General features: G+C 48.9%; 1 protein-coding gene across 2 annotated transcripts; it reads left to right on the plus strand.

Annotated features, from left to right (window-relative positions):
- The first annotated feature begins 8,613 nt into the window (after positions 1-8,613).
- On the plus strand, positions 8,614-11,713 carry LOC144954316 (polyubiquitin-like). Of its 2 annotated transcripts, XM_078884839.1 has the most exons (3): positions 8,614-9,140; positions 9,984-10,438; positions 10,676-11,713. In XM_078884839.1, the coding sequence occupies exons 1-3, from the start codon at positions 8,711-8,713 to the stop codon at positions 11,663-11,665; spliced, it is 1,875 nt and encodes a 624-aa protein (XP_078740965.1). In that variant the 5' UTR covers positions 8,614-8,710; the 3' UTR covers positions 11,666-11,713. The 2 variants fall into 2 exon arrangements, with proteins under 2 accessions (XP_078740965.1, XP_078740964.1); XM_078884838.1 differs by having other exon boundaries at positions 9,984-11,713.
- The last annotated feature ends 342 nt before the right edge of the window (positions 11,714-12,055 follow it).

Below are 12,055 nucleotides of genomic sequence, written 5' to 3' on the forward strand. Positions count from 1 at the left end.
GGTTTTTAATTAAAACATTTACATCAAAAATTAACTCACAGCGGCCTAAAGCCTACAGCTAGGCCTAGCTGTAGGCTTTAGGGAGGGAGGGGCTGGGTGGGGAGGGTGGGGAGGGGCTGGGTGGGGAGGGGAGGGTGGGGAGGGGCTGGGTGGGGAGGGTGGGGAGGGCTGGGTGGGGAAGGAGGGGAGGGGGTGGGGAGGGAGGGGAGGGGCTGGGTGGGAGGGGGAGGGGGAGGGGCTGGGTGGGGAGGGGCTGCGTGGGGAAGGAGGGGAGGGGGTGGGGAGGGAGGGGGAGGGGCTGGGTGGGGAGGGGGAGGGGGAGGGGCTGGGTGGGGAGGGAGGGGAGGGGTTGGGTGGGGAGGGGGAGGGGCTGGGTGGGGAGGGAGGGGAGGGGCTGGGTGGGGAGGGTGGGGAGGGGCTGGGTGGGGTGGGGAGGGGCTGGGTGAGGACGGGCTGGGTGGGGAGGGTGGGGCTGGGTGGGGCTGGGTGGGGAGGGGGCTGGTCACCCCGTGGTGCCCTTATAAAACTCAACGTTTCACCTACTCACGCCGGCTTGTGCCCGCCCTCACAGTCGGGCATATTTGCGGAATACACCACGTTGCCCTGAACTTAATTTGGAGCTTTCGTGACTGCAGGAATGATTCTTTGGTTCTTTCGGTGAAGTCACGTGTGAAGATAAAATAATAAATTAAATTAAATACTAGCATACCACACCCCCCCACCCCCCCCCACACCCCCCCACACCCACCCCCCCACACACCCCCCCCCCACACCCACCCCCACACACCCCCCCCCACACCCACCCCCCCCACCCCCCCCACACCCACCCCCACACCCCCCCCCCACACCCACCCCCCCACCCCCCCCCACCACCCACCCCCCCCACCCCCCCCCACACCCCCCCCACCCCCCCCCACACCCCCCCCCCACCCCCCCCACACCCACCCCCCACCCCCCCCCACACCCCCACCCCCCCCCACCCCCCCCCCACACCCACCCCACCCACCCCCCCCACCCCCCCCCACACCCCCCCACCCCCACCGATGGAATCCGGATTTCCTCGAACCTAAGAAGCGTTGGCAGCCATCACCGTCACTTCCACCACCACCACCGTCACCACCACCACCGTCACCACCACCACCGTCACCACCACCACCGTCACCACCACCACCGTCACCACCACCACCGTCACCACCCACCACCGTCACCACCACCACCGTCACCACCACCACCGTCACCACCACCACCGTCACCACCACCACCGTCACCACCACCACCGTCACCACCACCACCGTCACCACCACCACCGTCACCACCACCACCGTCACCACCACCACCGTCACCACCACCACCGTCACCACAACACCGTCACCACCGTCATCACCATCACCACCATCACCATCACCCTCCACCACCACCATCACCACGACCATCATCACCATCACCACCACAATCACCACGACCACCACCTTACCTGGGGAATCCCCCAAAACTCCCCTCTACGTCAGCAGCTCCTCCCCCAAATCCCAGCTTGAATTCGGAATTCACCTGGACTCGAGCCGTTAGCAGCCATCACCACCATCACCACCATCACCATTGTTAAATGCATCAACATCACCACCATCATCTCCACCATCACCATCATCTCCACCATCTCCATCATCTCTACCATCACCCGCCACCATCACCCCCATCAGCACGAGAGTGGATGGGGTCTGCGTGGTGTGTGAAGGCGGTATCAGCCCGGCGTGGGAGAGCAGCTCCCCTCGCCACGTGCGAGACACGAGGGTAAGAGAGACAGAGAGAGGTGTGAGTGTGTGTGTGTACAGGCGTGTGTGTGTACACAGGTGTGTGTGTGTACACAGGTGTGTGTGTGTACACAGGTGTGTGTGTGTACACAGGCGTGTGTGTGTGTGTACACAGGCGTGTGTGTGTGTGTGTACAGGCGTGTGTGTGTGTGTACACAGGCGTGTGTGTGTGTGTGTACAGGCGTGTGTGTGTGTGTGTACAGGCGTGTGTGTGTGTGTGTACAGGCGTGTGTGTGTACACAGGTGTGTGTGTGTACACAGGTGTGTGTGTGTACACAGGCGTGTGTGTGTGTGTACACAGGCGTGTGTGTGTTGTGTACACAGGCGTGTGTGTGGTGTGTGTACAGGCGTGTGTGTGTGTGTGTACACAGGCGTGTGTGTGTGTACACAGGCGTGTGTGTGTACACAGGTGTGTGTGTGTGTGTACACAGGCGTGTGTGTGTGTGTGTACAGGCGTGTGTGTGTGTGTGTGTACACAAGTGTGTGTGTGTGTGTACAGGCGTGTGTGTGTACACAGGTGTGTGTGTGTACACAGGTGTGTGTGTGCGTGTACAGTCGTGTGTGTGTGCGTGCACAGGTGTGTGTGTGCGTGTGCACAGGTGTGTGTGTGCACAGGTGTGTGTGTGTACACAGGTGTGTGTGTGCGTGTACAGTCGTGTGTGTGTGCGTGCACAGGTGTGTGTGTGCGTGTGCACAGGTGTGTGTGTGTGCACAGGTGTGTGCACAGGTGTGTGTGTGTGCACAGGTGTGTGTGTGCGTGTGCACAGGTGTGTGTGTGTGCACAGGTGTGTGTGTGTGCACAGGTGTGTGTGTGTGCACAGGTGTGTGTGTGTGCACAGGTGTGTGCACAGGTGTGTGTGTGTGCACAGGTGTGTGTGTGTGCACAGGTGTGTGTGTGTGCACAGGTGTGTGTGTGTGCACAGGTGTGTGCACAGGTGTGTGTGTGTGCACAGGTGTGTGTGTGTACACAGGTGTGTGTGTGTGTGTACAGTCGTGTGTGTGTGCGTGCACAGGTGTGTGTGTGTGCGTGCACAGGTGTGTGTGTGCGTGTGCACAGGTGTGTGTGTGTGCACAGGTGTGTGTGTGTACACAGGTGTGTGTGTGCGTGTACAGTCGTGTGTGTGTGCGTGCACAGGTGTGTGTGTGTGCGTGTGCACAGGTGTGTGTGTGTGCACAGGTGTGTGCACAGGTGTGTGTGTGTGCACAGGTGTGTGTGTGTACACAGGTGTGTGTGTGCGTGTACAGTCGTGTGTGTGTGCGTGCACAGGTGTGTGTGTGCGTGCACAGGTGTGTGTGTGCACAGGTGTGTGCACAGGTGTGTGTGTGTGCACAGGTGTGTGTGTGCGTGTGCACAGGTGTGTGTGTGTGCACAGGTGTGTGTGTGTGCACAGGTGTGTGTGTGTGCACAGGTGTGTGTGTGTGCACAGGTGTGTGCACAGGTGTGTGTGTGTGCACAGGGTGTGTGTGTGTGCACAGGTGTGTGTGTGTGCACAGGTGTGTGTGTGTGCACAGGTGTGTGCACAGGTGTGTGTGTGTGCACAGGTGTGTGTGTGTACACAGGTGTGTGTGTGTGTGTACAGTCGTGTGTGTGTGCGTGCACAGGTGTGTGTGTGTGCGTGCACAGGTGTGTGTGTGCGTGTGCACAGGTGTGTGTGTGTGCACAGGTGTGTGTGTGTGCACAGGGTGTGTGTGTGTGCACAGGTGTGTGTGTGCGTGTGCACAGGTGTGTGTGTGTGCACAGGTGTGTGTGTGTGCACAGGTGTGTGTGTGTGCACAGGTGTGTGTGTGTGCACAGGTGTGTGCACAGGTGTGTGTGTGTGTGCACAGGTGTGTGTGTGTGCACAGGTGTGTGTGTGTGCACAGGTGTGTGTGTGTGCACAGGTGTGTTGTGTTTATAAGCGTGTGTGTGTGTGCACAGGTGAGTGTGTGTGTGTGCACAGGTGAGTGTGTGTGTGTGCACAGGTGAGTGTGTGTGCGTGCACAGGTGAGTGTGCGTGTGTGTGTATATAGGTATACTAGCGGGAAGTACCCGGCGTTACCCGGGTGAAAAAAAGTCTTTTAAAACTTCTCTTAAAAACCTTACATATACATAGACAGATACTCAGGTAGTGTGAAAGCCTGGTGGGCCGTTTGTCCATTTCTCCACCAACAAAATTATAAGAGGCTTGCAAAAGTCCAAAAAGTTGTAGAAAGTGTGGGTAAAGAGTTGATGTAAAAGGTTTCCGAAAATATCTTTACCCCTCGTAGGTATATATACCTACACACCTTACATACAACAGAGGAAGTGGTATCTATTGACTCTGTAGTAGTATCTACTGACTCTACCGTAGTATCTACTGACTCTGTAGTAGTATTTACTGGGCCTACAGTAGTATCTACTGACTCTGTAGTAGTATCTACTGACTCTACCGTAGTGTCTACTGAGCCAGTAGTAGCCACTGACTGTGTCGTAGTATTTACTGATTTTAGCAACTACTGACCGTAGTAGTATTTACTGGGCCTACAGTAGTATCTACTGACTCTGTAGTAGTATCTACTGACTGTACCGTAGTATCTACTGAGCCAGTAGTAGCCACTGACTGTGTCGTAGTATTTACTGATTGTAGCAACTACTGACCGTAGTAGTATTTACTGGGCCTACAGTAGTATCTACTGACTCTATAGTAGTAGTATAGTAGTAACGATTAACTGTAAAGTAGTATTTGCGGACTCTATAGTAGTATCCAGTGACTCTAGTAGCTACTCACCGTAGTAGTATGTACTGACTGTATAGTAGTACAGTGAGGGAAAAAAGTATTTGATCCCCTGCTGATTTTGTACGCTCGCCCACTGACAAATAAATGATCAGTCTATAATTTTAAAGGTTTATTTGAACAGTTAAAGACAGAATAACAACAACAAAATCCAGAAAAACGCATGTCAAAAATGTTATGAATTGATTTGCATTTTAATTAGGGAAATACACTCACTCAGCCTAATAACCAGGCTACAGTCTACATCATAGACTGCCAGTACACTCACCCAGCTTAATAACCAAGCTACAGTCTACATTATAGACTGCCAGTACACTCACCCAGCTTAAGAACCAGGCTACAGTCTACATTATAGACTGCCAGTACACTCACCCAGCTTAAGAACCAGGCTACAGTCTACATTATAGACTGCCAGTACACTCACCCAGCTTAAGAACCAGGCTACAGTCTACATTATAGACTGCCAGTACACTCACTCAGCCTAATAACCAGGCTACAGTCTACATTATAGACTGTCAGTACACTCACCCAGCTTAATAACCAGGCTACAGTCTACATTATAGACTGTCAGTACACTCACCCAGCTTAATAGCCAGGCTACAGTCTACATTATAGACTGCCAGTACACTCACCCAGCTTAAGAACCAGGCTACAGTCTACATTATAGACTGTCAGTACACTCACCCAGCTTAATAACCAGGCTACAGTCTACATTATAGACTGTCAGTACACTCACCCAGCTTAATAGCCAGGCTACAGTCTACATTATAGACTGCCAGTACACTCACCCAGCTTAAGAACCAGGCTACAGTCTACATTATAGACTGTCAGTACACTCACCCAGCTTAATAACCAGGCTACAGTCTACATTATAGACTGTCAGTACACTCACCCAGCTTAATAGCCAGGCTACAGTCTACATTATAGACTGCCAGTACACTCACTCAGCCTAATAACCAGGCTACAGTCTACATTATAGACTGCCAGTACACTCACCCAGCTTAAGAACTATTTCTACTGTCTACATTTAAACGACTCTATAACCAACTTATATTTATATTATTTTATTATTTCCCTTTTACGTGACTTTACCGAAAGAATCAAGAATATAGCTTTAAATCAAAATTCAACTTATATTAAACGGGAATAGGGCGATTCTAAAGTAATCTACAACCTCCGATTCCTTTGCGCGATTCAAATAATCGATTCTTGGCGCGCTCAGGTTTAACGTTTTAATTACAGAGTTTTATTTTCATTGGTATGTTATGTTTTAAAGTTTTCAGAAGATTTTAAATGTATTTTTCCCCCGGGCAACGCCGGGTATATCGAGTTTATAGCACAAAGTCTTCGCCTGACACGGGTGGGGTGTCGAGGCCTAGCAACGTTTAGAGCCTCCGGCCTCGCCTAGATTGCCCACCCGGCCGAGGCTGGGTGTTGAGCCGCTACCCCCCCCCCCCCCCGCGCTACAATAATACTGTCTAATCGCTTTAATTTTACTATCTACCGACCCTATAATAGTAATTGCACACATTGGGGTGGGGGGCGGGGGAGTGAAGAGGACGTGAAACTTTGATGAATTTATCTCAGCGTTGCGTTTTAATGCGTGTGCATGTTTTTAACGGGAAGGCAAAATGGCGTCCATGTTGAATAACACAATTTTTGTTCCTTGCTACTAAGTGTTATTTTTTAATTAATTTGTGCTACGCAGTTTCATTCAATAATAACACGATGTAACACAATTTTTGTTCCTTGCTACTAAGTGTTATTTTTTAATTAATTTGTGCTACGTAGTTTCATTCAATAATAACACGATGTAACACAATTTTTGTTCCTTGGTACTAAGTGTTATTTTTTAATTAATTTGTGCTACGTAGTTTCATTCAATAATAACACGATGTAACACAATTTTTGTTCCTTGGTACTAAGTGTTATTTTTTAATTAATTTGTGCTACGTAGTTTCATTCAATAATAACACGATGCAACACGATTTTTGTTCCTTGGTACTAAGTGTTATTTTTTAATTAATTTGTGCTACGTAGTTTCATTCAATAATAACACGATGTAACACAATTTTTGTTCCTTGCTACTAAGTGTTATTTTTTAATTAATTTGTGCCACGTAGTTTCATTCAATAATAACACGATGCAACACAATTTTTGTTCCTTGCTACTAAGTGTTATTTTTTAATTAATTTGTGCCACGTTGTTTCATTCAATAATAACACGATGTAACACGATTTTTGTTCCTTGCTACTAAGTGTTATTTTTTAATTAATTTGTGCTACGTAGTTTCATTCAATAATAACACGATGCAACACGATTTTTGTTCCTTGGTACTAAGTGTTATTTTTTAATTAATTTGTGCTACGTAGTTTCATTCAATAATAACACGATGTAACACAATTTTTGTTCCTTGCTACTAAGTGTTATTTTTTAATTAATTTGTGCCACGTAGTTTCATTCAATAATAACACGATGCAACACAATTTTTGTTCCTTGCTACTAAGTGTTATTTTTTAATTAATTTGTGCCACGTTGTTTCATTCAATAATAACACGATGTAACACGATTTTTGTTCCTTGCTACTAAGTGTTATTTTTTAATTAATTTGTGCCACGTTGTTTCATTCAATAATAACACGATGCAACACGATTTTTGTTCCTTGGTACTAAGTGTTATTTTTTAATTAATTTGTGCCACGTTGTTTCATTCAATAATAACACGATGCAACACGATTTTTGTTCCTTGGTACTAAGTGTTATTTTTTAATTAATTTGTGCCACGTTGTTTCATTCAATAATAACACGATGCAACACGATTTTTGTTCCTTGATACTAAGTGTTATTTTTTAATTAATTTGTGCCACGTTGTTTCATTCAATAATAACACGATGTAACACGATTTTTGTTCCTTGCTACTAAGTGTTATTTTTTAATTAATTTGTGCCACGTTGTTTCATTCAATAATAACACGATGTAACACGATTTTTGTTCCTTGCTACTAAGTGTTATTTTTTAATTAATTTGTGCCACGTTGTTTCATTCAATAATAACACGATGCAACACGATTTTTGTTCCTTGGTACTAAGTGTTATTTTTTAATTAATTTGTGCTACGTTGTTTCATTCAATAATAACACGATGCAACACAATTTTTGTTCCTTGATACTAAGTGTTATTTTTTAATTAATTTGTGCTACGTTGTTTCATTCAATAATAACACGATGCAACACAATTTTTGTTCCTTGGTACTAAGTGTTATTTTTTAATTAATTTGTGCTACGTAGTTTCATTCAATAATAACACGATGCAACACAATTTTTAAATCCTTTATATTAAGTTCACTTGCTTGCTTGCTTGCGCGCTTACGACCGTGCAAATCTTTCGGTCGTTTTTTAACCCACTTCCCGTGATCCAATCGAGCTGACATTTTGCACACAGACTCGTTGTGCGTGACAATTGATTTTCGTGGAAAACAAATTCCAAAATTTTACACTTTTTAGGATTTTTTTAAAAATATTTAATTACCAATTGCTTAATGGTGGCAGGCAATCATCTGACCCATAGGTGGCAGCCATCTCAAGCCAGAGGACGAGAGGACTCTAGCCGCCACGCATATAAAGGATTTATAGTGAAAAACTTTGTTTTTACGGGTTAATTTTTTGTTCCTTGGTACTAAGTGTTATTTTTTAATTACTTTGTGCTACGTAGTGTTATTCAACATCGCCTTGCTAGGCGATGTTGAATAACACGATGCAACACAATTTTTGTTTTACCTCTGTGTGGGTTTCGCTCGAAGTGGCATCGTGGATTCCAACAGCGACTGCCTTTCAGACCCAGTGGCACATTGCCCACCCCATCTCATATCCACGGCACAGATTCAAGTTATTTTGTGATGAGTCCTTGGACTGATCCAAACGTCATATATGTTTTATTGTTGAACCAGAGGACAGGAATCTCCCACGTGACTCTGAGAAGAATGGTGAATCTACTCAATAAGCACTGCCCCAGCTAAGATCCTGTACCGCACCGTTGAGACCGTACTTCACGTCTCCAGCCCTGCCCGTTGTTCTCCCGTTCAGCTCTACAGCTGGAGATGGGTCGTGTGAACTTGTTGATGTCTTTGTGTGTCTCTGTCTTGTTCAGCTAAGATGCAGATCTTCGTGATGACAGCGAGCGGCAAGACCGTCACCCTTGAAGTGGAGCCCGCGGACACCACGGAGAAACTGAAGACGATGATCCAGGAGAAGAAATGGATTCCTCCAGAACAGCAGAGTCTGACCTTCGCATGCAGACGGCTGATGGATGGTAGCACCCTCACCGACTACAACATTCAGGCAGGGTCCACTCTGCACCTGACTGTCAGCCACTATGATGGTCTGGATGTCTTCATCAATATTCTCACAGCGATGACCCTCACCCTGGAGCACAAAGCTTGGAACACCATTGAGAAGCTCCAAGCGAAGATCCAGGACAAGGAGGGGATTCCTCCGGAACAGCAGAGGCTGATCTACGCCAGGAGAGAGCTGGAGGATGGTCGCAGCGTCTCCGACTACAACATTCAGGCGGGGTCCACCAGAGGTGTGGACTCGAGTCATGTGACTTGGACTCGAGTCAGACTCGAGTCATGAATTTGATGACTTGCGACTCGACTTGGACTTGCATAACAATGACTTTGTCCCACCTATGAGATGTGGACTCGAGTCATGTGACTTGGTCTCGAGTCAGACTCGAGTCATGAATTTGATGACTTGCGACTCGACTTGGACTTGCATAACAATGACTTTGTCCCACCTCTGGGGTCCACTAGGCACCTGGTCCCCAGACGACATGACGGTGACCATCTCTCTCTTTCTCCGTTTGTCTCGCTGCGTCTCCACTGTCTCTGTATCTCAGACAGACGAGGCACCGTAATGGGAATGTTTATTTTCTCAAATAGTGGCAGCCTCTTGTGAAGCCCACCGCAGTTTAAATAAACATGGCTTGGACTTGAGCCTTTATCATTCTACCGGCACAACTGGCCAATCTAGAATTCCCTCTGTGTGGGTTTCACGTGAAGTGGCATCGTGGATTCCGTCAGCGACTGCCTTTCAGACCCAGTGGCACATTGCCCACCCCATCACACATCCATGGCACAGATTATAGTTATTTTGTGGTGAGTACTTGGACTGATCCAAACGTCATTGATGTTTTATTGTTGAACCAGAGGCCAGGCATCTCCCACGTGACTCTGGGAATGCAGGTCTCACGAGAGGAATGGTGAATCTACTAAACAAGCACTGACTCAGCTAAGATCCTGTACCGCACCACTGAGACCATACTTCACCTCTCCAGCCCTGCCCCTTGTTCTTACTTCAGAGCTCTACAGCTCGAGATGAGTCGTGTGAACTTGTTGATGTCTTTGTGTGTCCCTGTCTTGTTCAGCTAAGATGCAGATCTTCGTGAGGATAGCGAGTGGCAAGACCATCACCCTCGATGTGCAGCTCACGGACACCACTGAGAAGCTGAAGGCAACGATCCAGGACAAGGAGGGGATTCTTACCAACCAGCAGAGTCTGACCTTCGCCAACAGACAGCTGGAAAATGGTCGCATCCTCACCGACTACTACATTCAGGGAGGGTCCACTCTTTACCTGACTGTCAGTTTTAATGTATACGTGAATATGCTCATGGGGGACACCCTCACTCTGGACTGGAACCATTGGGACACCATTGGGAAGGTCAAGGCAACGATCCAGGACAAGGAGGGGATTCCTCCAGAACAGCAGAGACTGGTCTACGCCGGCAAATTGCTGGAAAATGGTCGCACCCTCTCCTACTACAACATCCAGGCAGGGTCCACTCTGAACCTGGATCTCAGGCGCCGTGGTGACATGAACGTAGTCATGGAGACACCGCGAGGTACGGCCGTCAACCCTCAAGTCGAGTCTTCTGACACCGTTGTGAAAGCCAAGGAAGGCAATGCCCCAGAGAGGCTGGGAATTCATCCAGACCAAGCGAGCATCGTATCTAGCGATGAACTCCTGGCCGAGAGAAGAACCCTCGCATTCTACAACATCCAGGTGGGGTCCACGTTCTGCCTGGTGCCTCGGCTGCGTGGCGGTGTGCCCCCGGAGTTCTACGTGAAGACGATGACCGGGAAGGCCAGGACCCTGGTGGAATGGAACCCTTCGGACACCATTGGGCAGGTGAAGGCAAATATTGAGGCTAAGTTTGGGATTCATCAGGACCAGCAGGCATTGATCTTTGCGGGCCTAGAGCTGCAAGACGATCGCACCCTCTCCGACTACAACATCCAAGCGGGGTCCACTCTGCACCTGGTTCTCCGGCTCCGTGGCGGTGGTAGTGATGCTGATGATGAGCTGAGGTACAACATCACAATGCTTCCAGGGAAGATCATCACCATCGACTGGAACCCTTCAGACACCATTGAGACTATCAAGGTTAAGATCCAAGCCAAGGAAGGGATTCATCCAAACAAGCAAAGGTTGTTCTTTTATGGGAGGGAGCTGGAGAATGGTGGAACCGTCTGTGACTACGACATCCAGGCAAAGTCAACTCTGCACCTGGTTCTCGAGCTCCATAGAAGTCTGATTGTCTACGTGAAGAAGTTATCAGGGAAGATCTTCACCATAGAATGCAACTCTAGAGACGCCATTGAGACTGTCAAGGTTAAGATCCAAACCAAGGAAGGGATTTCTCCAGCCGAGCAAAGGTTGCTCTTTTATGGAAAGGAGCTAAAGAATGGTTGCACCATCTTCGACTACAACATCCAGGCAGGGTCCACTGTGCACCTGGAGCTCAAGCCACGTGATGATGGCGGTGGTGGTGGTGGTGCTGCTCATGGTGGTGCTGCGAACGATAAGGATATCTTCGTGAAGATGATCACGGGGAAGATGATCACCCTGCAATGGAACCCTTCAGACACCATCGGGAAGCTGAAGGCTGCGATAGAAGCCAAGGAACAGATTCCTCGAGGCCGGTACAGGCTGATGATTGGCAATAATCATCTGAAAGACGGTCGCACCCTCTCCGACTACAAAATTCCGGCGGGGTCCACCCTGTTGCAGCTTCCCGAGGAGGAATCGTCTTGCGTGATTCTGTAGGGGGAGGACCCGTCTTGCCTCCGATTACCCCTCTGGATTTAAGAGAATGGAGGGGCGGGCGGGCGGGCGGGAGCAACTTGGACTGCGCCATTACTGACATTTACCCACAACAACAACAACAAACGCCACCGCTCGCCACTAAGCGGCGGTGATGTCACAGCGGGAGCCTGTGCCAGGCCAGGTGCACTTTAAGGCTGTCACGTGAAGTGTCAAAGGCTCAGTGGCAGGTCAGGGGACAGACCCAACATGTGCCACGGGTCGACTGACTGAGATGACTGAGACGACTGGCTGATGCACCACCTGTGCCCCCTACTGTACCAACTTGCTGTGCTTTAGCCACCCGGCGCTCCGCTCGTTGTTGTGAGCGTCGCTCCTCCGCCCTCCGTTGTT

This window comes from Lampetra fluviatilis, unplaced genomic scaffold (assembly GCF_964198595.1).
Source record: "Lampetra fluviatilis unplaced genomic scaffold, kcLamFluv1.1 SCAFFOLD_148, whole genome shotgun sequence".
Classification (NCBI taxonomy): domain Eukaryota; kingdom Metazoa; phylum Chordata; class Hyperoartia; order Petromyzontiformes; family Petromyzontidae; genus Lampetra; species Lampetra fluviatilis.

Coding starts and splice junctions, on each gene's coding strand:
- LOC144954316 (XM_078884838.1), top strand. CDS start 8,711: ATGCAGATCTTCGTGATGACAGCGAGCGGCAAGACCGTCACCCTTGAA. Junction 9,141..9,983: donor TCAGGCGGGGTCCACCAGAG/GTGTGGACTCGA, acceptor TGTCTTGTTCAG/CTAAGATGCAGATCTTCGTG.